We start from the raw sequence: 17833 nt of genomic DNA on the forward strand, positions 1-17833 counted from the left end.
AAATAAATTAACAAAATAAAAATACTTGATAATGGCAAATAATTCACAACATTCCAGTTTTTTCTTCCTCACTAAGATTATCACATTCCCAGGTTTTAATCCTCTCATTACCTCCACTCACCACCACAGTTTGCACCTCCTCATCCCTACACCACACTTCCCACACCAGCTGCCTTCATGGTCTCCCCAGTCTTTGCACACATCACCATGAAATTGCACCATGATTTTCCTAACATTATGGTTGTTGAATGATGTTTGGCCCATCACATAAAACTGCACACAACACATTATAGCAAAGATAAAATAAATAAATAAATAAATGTTACCTTACAAACAAATTTCAACAACCAAATCTTGAATGATAAAGCTTAACATATTACAACCACAACTACATCTCATGGGAAACAATGTGCATGAACAGTTGTTTGTGTATGTGAAGGTAATTTTGTTAAGCCAATTAAAGTTGACCCTTTCAAGAACCCTCTCAATTCACTGAGACACCAGATGGGGGGAACAAAAGAGCCTCCACTACCCTGACATGATTGATCAGATGATTCCACAGAGAGAGAGAGAGAGAGAGAGAGAGAGAGAGAGAGAGAGAGAGAGAGAGAGAGAGAGAGAGAGAGAGAGAGAGAGAGAGAGAGAGAGAGAGAGAGAGAGAGAGAGAGAGAGAGAGAGAGAGAGAGAGAGAGAGAGAGAGAGAGAGAGAGAGAGAGAGAGAGAGAGAGAGAGAGAGAGAGAGAGAGAGAGAGAGAGAGAGAGAGAGAGAGAGAGAGAGAGAGAGAGAGAGAGAGAGAGAGAGAGAGAGAGAGAGAGAGAGAGATCCCTTTTATGGCATTATGGCAGTGATAATACTGAACTTCACAAACAGCCAACAGCAGACATCACTTGTGTAGGCTTCACCAAGTTAGGGAAGGAGTCTTGCTATTCTCTTTGGTGGTTAAGACACTTACAGTAATGTCTGGCACCACACTTTTTTGCATAAGTGCTACCATTATTCATGGAGGAGTTACAGTAACACCAATTGCATAAATAATGAATAACCTGCAACTAATACTCTACACAACTCCATTATTGCTCCAATAGTATACAACATTGCATAAATTAAGTGTACTATCATTGGTTTTCAGCTGCTTTCAACAAAACAAAAGGATCATTATTCAAATTTCTTTATCCAGTACCAGAAACAAAAGTTCATATAATACTATGTATATCAAATGTTCTGTGACCTGAGGCATTCAATATGTGAGACATGATCATGACCCTCATTGCTACCCCAACACTTCTCAAAGGCTGTTTCTTGCCTTCATCGCTTGGCATTAGCTCACCGAGCTGCACAGTTGTGTGCAAGTTCTTGGATATATAACTAGATTAACTCCGACCAAATGTGCTCAAATAATCACCATGCTTAGTATGTTAGTAGGTACTGCATTACCTCTTCAATATAAATCACAGAATTTGTGTGTGCATAAAGTGGCCTATTGACTCTACTAACCAGCTTGCCAGATCACCATGGCAGTGACAGTTAATTGAGGTTCTACAGTATTACCTAATAACATGAATATTAAGTACAACATAAATAACAGGCAGCTCTTTGACCATGAATGTCTGGGAATGACAGATTTCCAAGACAGAAGGACAAAAGCTACTCAAGGTTACACCAAGAGAGAGAGAGTAGATGTTTTAAGTACTTTACAAGAAGTCTCTGTTAGCTGCCCACTGTTAAGAAGTATTGCTAGAGACTGCTGATCCTATACCTGAGACCTACTGGGTGACACACAAAAGAAAGCAACACCATGATGCTAAGTATATGAAAACTATCACAGGAGTCTTGGCTGGGGACTCAAGGTCTGGGTGGTACAGAACAGCCTCAACTATGAACACCATCTGGAGGGACACTGGATGCATTGTGACTTTATACACAATAAGGGGGCAGATAGTACACCTGTAATTACTTAACACTATTTAAAGCAAACTAGCTTCAGGCAATGCACAACTTTTCACTAGAATCAAAGACATAAATATGCAATAAGATATAAGCTGCAGACACACAATAAAGAAGTATAAGTACAAAACCTCAATTCTCAGTAAGGAAAGTATCCAGGTTCCCAGCTCTAACACAAAACAAATCAGACACGTCATATGAACACTTGACGCATTCAACACCGGAAGTAATTAAGAAACATCTGCACATGATGAAAATGCATAAGAAAATTGCAGATGAACATACAAAAGCAACAGTCTGTGTGCATAATGGTCTGCATGGCTGGAGACAATGTACACACAAAAAACTTTGCTACACAATAACATTGAGTGGCAACATGTTAGTGAAGGCAAACTATGAAGGATACGTGGAAGCTAACAATTTATGTATTATGTGCCATAAGTAAGCAATAAGGGATTGTGAGAAGCAGGTCATATAGTGGATAAGAGGTGATGCATGATCTTCAAATCCATACAAGGAAAGAAAGCACTTGTGTAATGCAGAAACAAGTGCCAACGGCAATGTGCAGGAGAGGAAAGATTTGTGAGTAGGATAACAATGTGGATCATTGGAAGCCAAGGGTACAACTGACTGGGTAAGCATGCTTTGTCAAGCCAAAAAATATATATATTTTGTCAACCTCACATAAAACATTAATATATCTGTGTTGTGTTGGTGTATTCTGAGATTATGAAAATAGAAAAGCCTAGTTGAAAGGGTAAAAAGAAGCATCAGTTCAGAATGTGATGAATTATCAAAAGTGGCGGAAGGCAGCAGAGGAAGCCAGATGTTATAACATGGTACTTTTACAAAAGTACCAAGAAACACATCAGGCATAAAATTAATATATTGAATAATGTTATACAATGTGGGTTTGCTTTGTCAATAAATAGAATATTCATGTAGAAATTAAGTACAATTTCTGTTGTGTGTGTGTGTGTGTGTGTGTGTGTGTGTGTGTGTGTGTGTGTGTGTGTGTGTGTGTGTGTGTGTGTGTGTGTGTGTGTGTATTTACCTATTTGTGTAATACAGGGCCCGAGCTAAGCTCTCTGTGTCCTGTCTCCTTGTCCACTCCTGTCATATCTCTCTTTCATCTGATTGACACACACCGCGTCAACGACATCACTGCTCAGTTTATTCCACTTATCAATACTACGATGCAGGAAACTGTATTTTCTCACGTCATTTAGACGTGTGTGTGTGTGTGTGTGTGTGTGTGCACTATCTTGAACATTTAATCTTTTCATTACTCAATGTTTAGGTAGCTCTAGCCTCTCCACCCTGTGATGGTTCTTCTTATCATAAATATTACATGATAAAAATATCAAAATATAAATGTATTTAGCATTTTTAAGTTGCCACTTAAAATCTCACTTATTCAAAGGAAATACTACACTGTTGCTGCAAAATCCCACATTCCTACAAGCAACACAACCACAGCACTTTGTAACACATCTTCAATCCTGACAACACATAATCTTCATGGCACAACACTTGGAAGCAAAACTTAGCAGAAAAAGCAAAATTTGACAAACTTTTGCTTCATAGCATTATTATGACCCTTTAAGTAACTCCCACTGCTGCTGCTGCTGCTGCTGCTGCTGGTAACAGACAACCTTCAGTAGCTAGAGCCACTGAGCAGCATTGCTTAGTTTGCTCTCAACATGTATATAACATTATTGTACACACACAGAAGTACATACCTTTTGCATTGTAATTAAAGCAAACAATATTTGTAAATACAAGTTAATATAACCTGTACAAAAGTCAGGCTAAATGAACTAAATAAGGAAATAACATCCTTGTGAGCCAAGTCTCAGCAGTGCCTGGTTATCCCTCCACAGGGCACTGCCTTCACCAAGCTGACACAAGCCAAATCTTTTCCAGAATGAAGATGCTCATCACAAGGCATTTTCTTGGAAGAAGCTATAACAATTTTTACTACACTCCATCCATGGCTAATGAAAGAGTATGAAAGCAAAAACCATAAACATAATCATTTGACATTTTTCTAAAATTCCAATGAATTGATTACAGTACACTATCAAAATTAAATGTTACATATATCTGAATATTATCATTGCATAGTAACATTATAACAAGGTGTGAAATTAATAGCAGTCATGTCTGAAAGTTTGTATAAAAAATAAATAAATAAAAAAAAATGCAGCAGACATGCTACGGTTAGATTTAATTATGAACGATCACTGACAGCCAATGGCATAATACCTCATTTTGTGAGAGTGAATGGAATACTTTGAATTATTTAACTCCTAAATGTGTACTGTTATCCATGACTACCACCAAACATGTGAACAAGAATCAGGAGAAAGAAGATTCCTTATTAACGAATGTGTCTTCCCTGAGTCTTCCCAATAGGGCTGTTCCTCATGAACCAAAACAAGCTCTAACCTCTGCTTTGCTTGCCATCCACCTTCCCTTCCCTTTTGTTCTTTTCTCTATGTTGTCACACCCTCCACCTTCTATCTGCTTCCCATTAGGAAGTTTAGACAAGGTTTGATACAACCTACAGTAATGGCGTTTTTGTATTTTAAAGATTATTAAGGTTTCATATTTCCATGTGATAAACTGGATGACAAAAAAAGCTTTTTGTAAACTCAGATCTGATTTTAAATTTCTTACCTATAGATAAGCAATAAAGTTGTGATAGCATGTTCTTATTATGCATTCTAATGTAAGTTACAGAAAAGTCAACTTTTTAATTGGCCAAGGCTTATGTATGCAAAATGTGTCTACTTCCAGTTGTATCTATGGATGCAAAGCAAAATTTTCACTGATATTTCTACAATATATAAATGGATATTGCCAACACATTGATACTTATATTTGTAAATAAGTTTCCCATTTCTTCATGTGTGGCGATATCATTATAACAAGAGAAGACTATTGTCATTTGCCTTCATGAGATAAAAGTATTTGTTCCTTTTAGACTTGCCTTAAGGATGTTACCAAAGAGACAGCACGAGGAGGCAGTGGTGGTGGCTGGCGGTTGGCTTCGGGGGTGTGATGCCTGGGTGGTGGCCATTGCCGCAGTGGTGGTGGCAGTGGAGGAGGAGGAGGAGGAGGAGGAAGGGGGAAGATCTGAGGAGGTTTGGGACTGGGAGGAGGATGGTCCTTCAGTATTCTGGGAGTGAGGTTCATTGGTCACAGGTTCTCCCACTTTTGTGTGACTCCCTAGTGACAAAACGGAAGAGAGAAACAATGAAAGGTCTGGTAACAAGATGACACCAAGCTTCCATGCACCAATACATGTATGTTTAAACATTCATACATCAATTCACCAGGATGTGGCTGCATTACAAAAAAAAGTTTCCATAGAAAAGCTTTAGTGCAGAGTAAATGCCAAAAAGAAATGTGCTCAAAAATAAAAGAAATTTTATATATTCTATATTTAGAATAAAGAGAATTATCTAAAAAAAAAAAAAAAAAAAAAAAGAAAGAATGAACAGAAGTCCTCCAATTCTATTGTTCTCAATTTATAATTACATCAAAGTATTACACAATTTATTTACTTAGTTACATGCATATGACTTAAAAAGAGGGTTTATAGTTAACATAGATCTGAATTAGAAGCTCAAATAACACATGAATGGTAAATATGTATAAGTAAATAAGTAATATAATTTGTGATCTTTTAAGCCAACTTAAGTTCTCTCTCTATACCGATACAAGTCAATATATTTGCTTTCCTTGCTTTCCTCACACACAACACAAGACAATTCCTGTGGTGGTGAGGCAAGTGGTGATCACACTTTTTAGTCTTTGGTTCCTGTTTTAATTTCATTGACAGATACTGATGTCCCTTTTTCAGAATGAAGGGGAGGTACTGTGCTCCTTGCTATTTTGACAGACTATTTCACCATTGGATTATATTAATAAATTTTTTTGTGTTTCCACATCCATTACCTTCCCAGTACTAAAGGACTTCTGCGCATCCTCACAAGAAGCGGTGGCTAAGACATGATAAAATAGTGTATGAAAGAACAATCACCCGACAAATTGCTGCCTGACGAAGAACGACGCGTACCAGTGGAGGGGGAGCGGCGGGCGCGGCGGGGCGAGCCGTGGGGCGAGGCAGTGGGGGTCCTGGGACGGGAGCTGCAGGTGGAGGATGCGGTGGTGGAGGGATGAGAGGTGGCCGTCCCAGCCACAGAGTGTGAACTGCCTGGATAGATCCGGGAGCGGCGGTGGGACTCCAGGAACACGCCGGCTGAGTTATGCATGCGGGTCTGCAGTGCCAACACCTCCTCCAGGTCAGACTCTCTGTGGCAGCACCAGCGTAGGGACATGTCAGCAGGAATAGCACGGCAATACACGACAGCAGTGGGGTGGGGAATTTCTTAAATTCAGGGACTAAATTTCTATAAAAATCAGATATTAGAAATTTCATAACATAAAAGTACTATGCACTAAGACAATAAAATGTCTCCTGAACAATGAAAGAGCAAGGCATAAATGCAGCAAACAAGACCATAGCATGAGCACTTCATATGTACTCACCTGGCACTGCATGGCTCACAGCAATGGCTGATGACACCTATCTCACACTTAGGTCTTACCCAGCGTTGGACATGAAAGCACGATACAAGTCCATGGTGATATGGTCGTCCTTGCTCATCTGTTGCTGTTGCTGCTGCTGCTGTGGCTGCTGCTCTGTGGTGTGCTTCTCCAGCTCAGCAGAGTCAAGACTGGTGGACATCTTGCTGCCATCATCTATAAAATGGTCCCCACATGATACATGCAACATCTTTAAAATATCCATTAATACAATCTTTGAAATAAACTTTGAATAACATCTCTGATTTTAAAATTATTCCTTTAAACTGGCTTTATAAACTGGTTCAATCAGCAAACTGGATCAGATACAGGGAAGGGGAGGGTGTATTATGATGTAGCAGACGTAAACTAGTTGTGCTGGATCCTGCTGCACAGACTGCCTAACATGCTGCACTACTGGTCAGCAGGCAGTATGGTGCAGCAAGGACCAGTCCTCTCTCTCTCTCTCTCTCCCTCTCCAAGAAGCCTTCAAGCTAGAACACGAGGGAATGCTTGTCATCGTCACTTTTAATGTAGCTATGTAGATTTGTCTTAATCTTGACAAAGGGAATAACAGTTTGCTTTGTACATAAGTACATACATGTACAACACTAATAACGATGGAAATAAGCATACTTTCAAAGACCATGGAATGAAAAAATTGTATCTCATTTAGTCAAAAATTTTCTATTCTTGATTACACAACCTGACTTGCCTGTCCCACGACAAACATAGTAAGATATAATCCAATGTATTTACCTTCATTACAAATTTCTTCTGTTGTTTTGATGTAAAACTGAAAATTACTTCTGTGATGGTTTCCACACATGGCAGACCATTAAATCTAAGATGAAACATTTTCGAATACAGAATTCTTACCAGCAACAGATAGGGAATTGTCCCCATCAGATTTCAATCTTCGGATTCGAGGAGGTAGTGTGGCAATTTCTCCTCCAATGTCAGAAGCAGAGTTGAAGGAAGCTATTGAGACAGAAGATGGGGTTTTGGAAGGTGGTGGGAGGTTAATTGATGTAGAGGAGCCAGTGACTGACACAGATGGTGGGCTGCTAATGGAATTGGAGGAGGCTGAAAAGGGAATGGAAGAAGAATTGTTAGTGGAAGTAAAGGAACTGGAGTTTGAGAGTGAAAGAGGACTGCTGAAGGAAGACACAGAGAGAGACTGGTTTAGGGGTGAAGGGTTGCTGACAGACACAGAGGAGATACTGCTGAGCGACACATGAGATATATTATTGGCTGTACTGGCTGAGGACAAGGAGCTTAAGGCAGAGGCTGATTTATTTAAGAGAGACCCATTCCTCACAGATGCTGAAGAGCATCTGCTGAATGATACTGAGGACAAGTTACTGACTGAGGCAAGGGAGTAAGACTGTTTGACTGGAGTGCACAATTCTGGAGTCTCTACTGGATGGTGTGGTGCAATGACTGAACTAGAGGTGGTATTTAAGTGGGAGGCACCTGAATTATTGATAGAGGCTGAGGAACCACACACAGCTGCTGAGGCATGGTTAATGAAGGAGGTTGAAGCACTCATGGAGCCCGACAGCAGGGATACTGACGACCCAGCAGGAGGGGAGTTAATGGATAGGGTGGAGGTGTATGGCGGGGAGGTAACATAAGGTGTGGAGGGCTCAGAGGATGTAGTGGTTGTAGTTGGGCACTGGGAGGACAGGGAGGAGCAGGAAGCCGAGGCAGCTGGGTCCAGGTAAATGTGTGTTTCCCTGGTGTAGGCTTGGATGAAGTCTCCCAGCTGCTTAGAAATCACCACAGCTCGAGCTTCCGAAGGCAGCGTCTTGCTCGGGTTCTGTCCAAAAAAAGAGGATAAGGTGACCGCTATATGATGCTTGATATTGACAGATTGATAAGGAAGAATAGAACTCAAACAAAAGACATCACTTGCAGAATGTCATAATCTCAATAAAAGAAGATAAAAATACAGGAAAATATATCTAGACATCTATTCCAATCAGTTACATCTTAGTACACACACAGCTGTACATGAGCCTTCAAACTCTGAACATCTCACCTGAACGTTCATGGGGCTGTGGAGTGTTCGTGAGGCAGAGCGGAGGAAGCGGTACACCAGGTCAGTCTGCTTCTCCTCATCACAGCCAATCATCAGCCGCCTCTGGATGTGTTGCAGGTAAACAGAAAATGCCATGCGTGCTTGATATTTGCTGCAAGATAAAAGAAGGGAGAAGGTCAGGCCAAGGATTGTCGCAGCTCTTTACTTCAGTCAAGATACACTCCAGTCTGTTGTTTGCTACATGGTTTTAGGTAGAACTCTTTTTTTAATGTAAGAGGGGAAACCTAACCAAGGGCAACAAAAACGACTAAAGAAAAAGATGCTAGTCTCTGAGCAGGTCTGAGAGAGTTCACATCACCTACCTTAAAGCCAAGCCATTTTCCAGAGCCCTTATGACGTTGGCCTTCACCTTCTTCAAGTCCCGACACTCATTGTTATCCTCCTTTTTGTTGGGGCCTGAGAGAGGAGGGGGCGAAAACACAATGAGTCACACATATTACTTAATAGTGTATTTTCATCATATAATTTCACTCTATCTCATTTACTTGGCTGACAGTACAGCCCTTAGCCAATCAAACCAGTCCTCTACAGCCTTGTAAATCATCCCTTCCCATATTTAATCTTCCTTTCTATTACAAAAACATTTTCCCTTCAAAATGGGCCAAAGTTTCAAAACCACCATCAAATCACTGGTCATTACTGAGGGTGAAAGATAGAAGAGCTACAATAAACTTACCGTAACCAAAGCACCGAAGATTACAACTCTAGATAATTAAGTGACCCTGAAAACCATGTTGAGTAAAAGACACATATGTTCCTATCATAACTAAAACATACATAACCTACCACCTACCAGGACTAAAGCTGCAAAGATATTGCATCCTAGACTAGATGATACTAAGAATTATTTTGATATAACTGGCTAATCTACAAGCTGATCTGTAACTGTAAACCAATACCTAGAGGTGAGCAGCTAAGTCCTACAACTAGATAAGACTGTTTTATGAGGTGTGTAGCAGCCTACCCAAGTTTTTCTTGTTCTTGAGGAAAATGAGACCCTTGGGTAAAGCGCGTTCATAGCAGGTGAGCCGCTCCAAGGAGGAAGCCAGACCACTGCTGGACACTCCAGACACACGGCCAGTTGCCACTCTGCCGAATCTGCAGCGTTTGTGTGGCACAGAAGTTAGGGTGACGGCACTGCTGGGTTAGTGCTAGTCAAGATTAATGGCTAAAAAATCCACTCCACATTTTAGCTAACTCTTTCAAGCTTTGTTTTACATGAATGATCCCTCTTTGCTCTTTTATATAATGAAGGGAAATCCAAGACAGGCTGGAAAGAGTTGGTATTCTGAGAGATGAGTCAGAAGCTGGGGAAGGAGGGAAGGAAGGTTTTGACTGAGTTTGAAGGAAGTCCCAGAGGTGAGCTAAAAGTATGAGTCAAACAGCTAGGAAATGACAGACAAACTCAAAGGGAGATGTGAGACCATGGAGAGAGTTACCATATTTGCTGGGATATAAGATGCATTTCAAGAACAGCATGAAAGTTTATTCTGTGTCTTAGGTGTTCATAAGTAATATTCAAGAAAGGACATCATTAACCCTTTCACTATTTGGTATATCTTTCCTTAATCAATAATCACTCTAAAACAACTTTACTTGTTCTGCAGCCACTTCTAATCTTTGAAGCTGCAAAACATATTCTTTCTAATCCTCTTTTCTTACATAGATTTATAAAGATTTCATCCATTACTTCCAGGGTTGCCAATTGTCTCTTATCACAGTGAAAGGGTTAAACAAGAGTGCATCTTATACAGTGACAAATATAGTAATTGTATACTCATTATGAATTGAAGGCCACAACAAGTTTCCAAGGTTTCATTCTAGACACTAACAAAAGCCTCTACTTTTTCTTGTCCTTTCCTTTGATGTCACTAAGGCCCGTATTCTGAAACACACTGTTCTCTCAATGGGACCGTTTTATTATCTGATGAAAGTGCAAAATTTTTGTTAGACCACCACTTAAGACATGAAAGCATCATTGAACATTCCAATAACTTCCACCTGAGACTGTTAAAAACCATCAAGACAAAACAAAAGATATGTTTGAGAATACGGACAGCTATGGTGTATATAAATATAAGCCAGCATTAAGACAGTTGAAGGTCCTAAACACTTCTCTGTGAGGGAGCAAACTCACCACTGATGTGCCTCACCTGTTTGTTCGTGGCACATGTGGGTAGAGGTGGTAATGTAGGACTAAGTTGAGTGGACTCTCATACTCCTGCAGGCCGCCATACAGGCCCCACGAGTCTGGCGTGGGGTAGATGCGAGCCCAGCCACCCTTCCTCTCATACTCTTCCCGCACCTGTCTCACAATGCGTATCTCCTCAGTGGTGGGGATAATATTGGTACCCTTGGCAAACTGGTGCTTCTCGTAAGCATCCATGGAGTAGCGCTGTGGATCAAATCATTTATCTATATAGGAAACAAAAAAGAAGCAGACACAAGGCATCTATACACATACACTCATTCCAACACAGCTTAGTTACAAACAAAACTTAACAGCATAAATGCCTAGTCAAGAGTTTCAATCAATGCCTTTAACATAAATCTTGAAAAAAAGATTTCTTACCAAATACGGCAACTTGCGGAACACCGACGGACGCGAGGATGTCTTGGCAGTGTAGGGGTTCACCACCTGCACACCCACTAGGGAAAAGAGGTCGGCAAGCATTGCTGACTTAATCTTTAAGTCTAAAGGCTGATCAATATTGAGGGAAGGAGAAAGGTTGACCTCTAGCACCCAAGGCTTTAGTTGGCTGTCAATCAAGATGTCAAACCCATACAACTCTGAAATATTAAGAAGAAATATAAGAGTTTCACTTTGGGTGCAGGATTATGCCTTGAACACAATTACTACAGGAAACTCAAATAAAAATAAATGTTGGACATAAATAAATGAAGAGAAAGGTGTCAGCAGTAAACCAGATAAAAAAGATAAATGGATACGATAAACACATCTTTGCAAGCTATGAATTTAACTCCTGCGACAGGTCAACACTCACCAAAACAGTTGCGTGGGTGAGGCACAAACATGTTGGTGGCGGTGTTCATCTGGTACGAGGCAGCAAGGAGAGACTTGATGATAACATCTTCAATGGATCTCATCAGGGAGCCCGTGTCAATGCCTTGGCTCTTCAGGTGTCGCAGAAAGGCACTCAAAGACCACTTATTCCCCTGGTCATCCACTTCTGGATCCTCATTTCTGAAGATACAAATACAACACACATGAGTATAATAAGTTAGACTCCAAATTCAACCATGTAAATATTTCTCCACAAAAAAAATTCCTATCTAGAACTGTCACTTGTTCCTAAGTCTTCCCATGCATACTTCTATCAATCTACCTAAATTCAATGTTTCTTCCCCGAATCTCCTTTTAATCTCTTTAGTACCAGGATGTGCTTTCATATTCATTCTCCTGACTATTAGGTGATTTTATACAGCTACAGAAACATATTAATAGAATAATAAATACTGTGGCCATTAATCTTTTGACCTTCATAGACCCTTCCTAATGTCAATAAAATCATCTAATCATACACAATCAAGATAAAAATACATCTAAGTATTGAAGGAGTTAAATATGTCCTTAAATAATCTGTTCCTCTTACTTCCCACTTGTACCTCTATCCCGTAACAAAGTGAACTTTACCACTCCAACACACACTCTCAGCAACAAACATTTACATAACACTTACTGAACATAATTAGAGTGGAACTTATTGACGGAGTAATTAGTGAGGTGGATGCAGGGATTCCACAGGTTCTTGCCATGCTGGTACTTGACAGTGGCAAGACGCACCAGCCCCTCCTCATACAGATACACCACCAGTGGATCCAGGGACGTCACACCAACATAGAGTCGCAGATCACACTTGTAGCCATCCACCAGCAGCGGAGACTCAATGTATCGGCACAAGAGTGAGGTCTCGTCTGCAGGCACCTGGTCCACCTAAGAGAGACAAGTGAAAGTAGTGAGGTGTTGTAATGTGTTGTGTTATATTGTAAAGTACTGTGCTATGTTGTAGTGTATTAGCCTGCCTTCCAAGCCTGTGTTTCTTGTGGTGGTGGTGATGTTGTAAAGTGCTGCCACCCTCACCTGGTTGATCAGGTATATCCCCTTGCCCTGGGAGGAAGCCACAGGCTTCACAATCCAGGTGCCACGCTCCCGCAGGTGTGTGTCGCAGAAGTCCCGGTACTCAGTGGGCAGGATGAAGCTTGTGGGGATGAAGTCAAACAGTTTCACACCAAACTGCCGCTGCATTCGCTTGATATTCATGTACAGCCGATCCTTCCGGGTGAGCTCCGATGATCTGGAAGTGCAAGGATGGTGTGAGTGTGATGGTGAAGTCTTGGGCAGCATTCTCTGATATTAAAATGTTGTCTTAATATACTTTCAACAGGTTTCAATGGATGTTACTAGGGATTTCAAGGTTGTTTTCATGATTCCAGTGATAATTTAACAAATAGTTTGTACCATCAATAGGAAACCCACCTCGGAAAGTGGTTGACCTTCTGCCAGTCCTGAAGCTGACGTATCTCATTGGGATTGAAGTGAGCATTGCCCCAATAAAGATTGAAGAAAGAACTGCTGCTCTCCACCTCACTGAAGCCATGAGCTTCCATCAGCATCCGAATGAGCTTAGAGTCCGACTGCAAGCACAATATGAGGATACAGTTAAATCAAGTCAATATAAGCAAGCAAGCAAACATATTCATAGTAGTAATATAAAACAGTGTAAGGAAAACATCTGTTTCAAGGAATGGTATTTGGTGGTGAAGAAAATGAAGACACTCAACCTGAGAGAACTTGAATGTCATGGTGTATCTTTGGGCGGTGGAATTCTTGGGTGGTTCCTCCAGAGTACCACAGTTGAAGATGAGATACCCATTCCTTCTGCTGCTACCCACCCACATCACATCACCATCCATAGTGAAGTGCTCCTCACTGCAGGCACCACACACAGGAAAGAATGAATTGCTAGTGACACATTCACTATATTTTCTATCACAATGGTAAGTCATCATTATGTTCTCTACCAATTTTGTCTTCGATGTTAGATAAAATGACAATGCTAAAAGAAAAATGTGACATCAAGTTAGTAATAATCAATAGAATTTCTCAAGATGAGTTATAGGAAAACAATTTTACATGGCTGATTCAGAAATTCTCGAACTTACAACTTGTGTTTCCCATTAGAGGCATGTTTGTTGGTCCTATTTTCTCTCTTGAGTGATCTTCCTCTTTCCTTCTTATCTTGGTTCCTCAAGTCCCCTTTTCCTTTCTCCCTCACTTTTTCATTTTCCTTGTCTTCTCTCTCTGAAGGTTCACTGGTGGTGGTTTGGGTTCTACTTGGGCTTCGTGATGTGGCCCTCTTCACCCTCTCAGCCCAGTCCATGTGGAATGGGAACTTCTTTTCTTCTATCTTGGTTGTGCTCTTCTCTTCCACAATATAAGTCTTTGAAGAATCACCTTTGCCATGAGAGAGGGTTGGTTGTGCCATCTTCTGGCGGCCCAGCAGCCTTCCCTGTTCCCCAGACTGACTCCTGCTGTGCCCACCAGGAAGTCTGGTCTTTGGCTTCTTCTCCCTGTTCTGAATGTTCTGAATGTCTCTGTTCTCGCATTCTCGCCTCTTTCTCTCTGTGCTCGAGGTGCTGGGGCTTGCACTTTCCCGGCGGGAACCTTCTGCTCTTCTTCTGTCTAGTGAGAGACTCCTGCTCGAGTCACTCTTCTGAACACGGTCAGAAGTTTTACTTCTGACAGATCCAGTTCGCTTGCGGTCCAGAGAGGAGGTCAGTCTTGAAGGGTCTGACCCTCGGCCCACTGACCTCTCTAAAGTTGAGCTGCTCCCTCCACTACTGCTGAACCTGCTGGTGCTTGAACTACTAGTGCTGCTACTACTGCTGCTGATGCTGCTACTGCCACTGAGTCTACTGCTACTTCGGCTGTATGGAGGAGCCCGGGGCACCTCGGGAGGCTTGCCACATACTTTCTGTCCTCTGAGTTTGAGGTCAGTTTCATCGGAGAACTGGACTTTGTGTTCCCCCTTCTTTGTAGAGGGTAGCTTCTCCATTGTAATTAATACTATACAGTTCTACAGCAGATTGCATAACATCTAAATTAAATTACAAAAATAATATATCTCTGTACTTGATATAAAGAAATTTGTTTGACTAGAATGGAGTAGTATATATTATATTAAACTAATCACTAGAAACTAAAGCAGGCATCAAAGAGCAAAGCTCTCACAAACAAAACAACACAAGAGCTTGACAAAGACGACATCCAATCACAGCAGAGATGACAAAGAACATCCACTTAAGACGTCCCAGGCTATGTCCTCGTTGCGTGGTGCGGGGTCAGGAGGCAGCGGCAGTGTGGCGGCAGAAGGGGTGGAGGTGGATGGGATGCTGTGGGCGGTAGCGGAGGGACTTGGGGAGAGGCTGACTAGGTGGGATGTTCCTTCTTGGATGTCATTGTCCTGGGCATGTGTGAGGCTCCAAGGCTGGGTGGGGTCACCTGGCTGTGTGTGACTTGCTCATCTATCACACTATGGAGGGTAGTCCAAACAGGAGACCCTGCAACACAACAAATATGATCCAAAAACTGCTTGGATATAGATCACAGTCTTGTATTACAATATAGTTAACATTTCAATTTAAAAAAAACTGTCACCACTATCATTATAATTATACATGGCACATTCTTGCTTACATGGATTTGTCATTAAATATTCAAAGATAGTTTACCATGAATATAAGTAATGTTCAATGAATGGCAAGAAAAAAAACATTGCTATTATACATAGTGTCAGTGAAGTTATAAATCTGACACCAAAGCAGCAGAGATAAGTTATGTGAGGCACCCATGGGATGGCAAATGTACTTGGCAGACATTTTTATGTCTAATCAAAATGAGAGGACTGGGATGTGCATGGTTATAAGTAAGATGGGTAAATATGAGCAAGATTATCTGATGTGAGAACATGTTTCAGAAAAGACAAATAATGACAACAAAGTAATAAAACCACCAGGTTGTGAAAATTGGCAGCATTCCAAAACAAAGCTTAAAGTTCAGATCATCTTCACCTCAATAGAGTGGAGCAGCTGATGACACTTATGTCAAGGTCAACAAAATCTAAGGTGCAGACACACCCACTCTCTGCTGGAGGGAAACTGTCACTCAATTTTCTGGGTTGTAAACTCACTTGCCAAGGCTGATAAGCTACAACCACTTAGCATTACCCAGAAGCCATGCCAGATGTCGCAAACACTGTGTCAAGGCAAGTAGAGAGGCGCACGGGGCAGGAGGCTCCCCGCCAGGTGGTGCCCTGATGAGTCATGCTAGGCGGCGGAGGGTGGCATGGCAGGGCGCGGCCTGCCTTTCCCCTCTTGTGAAATAACTCCATCACCACACAGACAGCAGCAACATAACAGGGGCGCCCCGCCGTGCCCCTCATGCCTGGGTCAATAAGCACCGATGGGTCACCGCACCAGTGCGCTAATAAGGTCGCCAGTCTGCTAAACGTCAACTTGATTCTGACACTTGGCGAGGGGCGGTGTGGTGTTCTTTCCGGCCCTATGAGTGCCACCTGCCTGTCTGGTGCCAATCCCCGACGGGAGGAGAGCTGCGGGGGCGGGGGCGGTCACACCTGGCCAGGCCGCGGCCACCACACCGCGGCAGGCTCGGCGCTTTACCAAATCCAATCACACCCCTCCCCTTGGCTCCAAACCTTGTAAATGACGGCGAACTTTGTCATATCAAGCCTCCACCACTACAAATGATGGATGGGGGTGGTGCACAGCAAGGCCTAGACGTGTGGGTGACGTAGAGTGAAGAGAAGGGAACTCACCTGCCGCCTTCAGCGCCCCGCATGTAAACAAACTGGCTCAGCTCTCGCCCGCAGTGTGACGTCACGTCACGTGACACCTGCAGGCCGCCGCCACCCTGCTGGACATTTAAACGCCGAGACCTTTAAAGGGAGACCTTGAAAACTTGTACAAAACTGAAAATCATTGCAGTACTTAAACTGTATGACTTGCTCTAAGATTCATTACCACAGTGAAATTAGCATATACACATGCAAGGAACTATATAGTCTGAATTAAGGTGCCACTGCCACAAATACATATTATCTTCTTGTTCACCCATTAATAGTTTAGGAGCATTAGGTCCATTTTCCCATTCAAGACTATTGTGAACTTCAGAATCGATTTCACTACTTCAAAGATGGAATATTTTCTGCCAGTCATCGAAATCTTAATAAGAATTCCCTCTCTCTCTCTCTCTCTCTCTCTCTCTCTCTCTCTCTCTCTCTCTCTCTCTCTCTCTCACACACACACACACACACACACACACACACAGAGAGAGAGAGAGAGAGAGAGAGAGAGAGAGAGAGAGAGAGAGAGAGAGACGATGACGACGACGACGAAAACGAGAATGAATAAGAAAATACAAATAAACAATTAAACAACAAAATAATAATAACAATAATAATAATAATAATAATAATAATAATAATAATAATAATAATAATAATAATAATAATAATAATAATAAGAAGAAGAAGAAGAATAATAATAATAAGAAGAAGAAGAAGAAGAATATGATAAGAATATTATTAATAACAACAATAATAATAACAAGAAATAAGCAAAAGAAAAAGAAAAAGAAAAATCATAACACTGACATTACGTGGTGCATTCCAAGCATTCCAGGCATTCCAAACGGAGGCGTGGATGGCAGCAGTGCATAAGCCATAAAGGCCGAAGTCGACATGACAGTAAAATAAATAAATAATAATAAAAAGATAATAAAACAATCCTATATGAACTTAAGAGGAAAATAGATAAGGTGTGCAGATAAGAATGAAGTAAAAAAAAAAAAAAAAAAGAAAGAGATAAATAGTAAAAACCCAAACGTGAAGACATCCAAGAACACGTAAATTAACACAAACGGGTAACTGATATAACAAAATAGCTAGCTAGATTGATAGATAGATAGATAGATAGATACACACACACACACACACACACACGCACCCCCAAACACACAACCTGGATACAAGTATTATATAAAAGAGCGCTGGATGCATTACAACTGACTATAATCACAGGTGCTACTTATTTATGCACGTTTATCTAATGATATGTTATTAGCTCATTATACGCCCGGCCCGCGCGAG

The 17833-nt window shown here is 41.4% G+C and overlaps 1 protein-coding gene across 6 annotated transcripts; it reads right to left on the reverse strand.

Annotated features, from left to right (window-relative positions):
- Positions 1-3089: 3089 nt before the first annotated feature.
- Positions 3090-16799, reverse strand: LOC123509539 (tubulin polyglutamylase TTLL5-like). 6 transcript variants are annotated; one of them, XM_045263906.1, is made up of 17 exons: positions 16502-16799; positions 13830-15227; positions 13449-13596; positions 13144-13301; positions 12748-12961; positions 12347-12600; positions 11651-11850; positions 11218-11435; positions 10799-11040; positions 9610-9782; positions 8948-9041; positions 8586-8736; positions 8018-8363; positions 7421-7627; positions 6565-6718; positions 5997-6268; positions 3090-5179 (listed from the first exon to the last, which is right to left on the reverse strand). In XM_045263906.1, the coding sequence occupies exons 2-17, from the start codon at positions 14720-14722 to the stop codon at positions 4905-4907; spliced, it is 3999 nt and encodes a 1332-aa protein (XP_045119841.1). In that variant the 5' UTR covers positions 14723-15227; positions 16502-16799; the 3' UTR covers positions 3090-4904. The 6 variants fall into 6 exon arrangements, with proteins under 6 accessions (XP_045119841.1, XP_045119835.1, XP_045119838.1 ...); XM_045263900.1 differs by having other exon boundaries at positions 7421-8363; XM_045263903.1 differs by having other exon boundaries at positions 7421-8363; positions 9610-9743; positions 16502-16795.
- Positions 16800-17833: the final 1034 nt, after the last annotated feature.

This window comes from Portunus trituberculatus, chromosome 27, assembly GCF_017591435.1.
Source record: "Portunus trituberculatus isolate SZX2019 chromosome 27, ASM1759143v1, whole genome shotgun sequence".
Taxonomy (NCBI): domain Eukaryota; kingdom Metazoa; phylum Arthropoda; class Malacostraca; order Decapoda; family Portunidae; genus Portunus; species Portunus trituberculatus.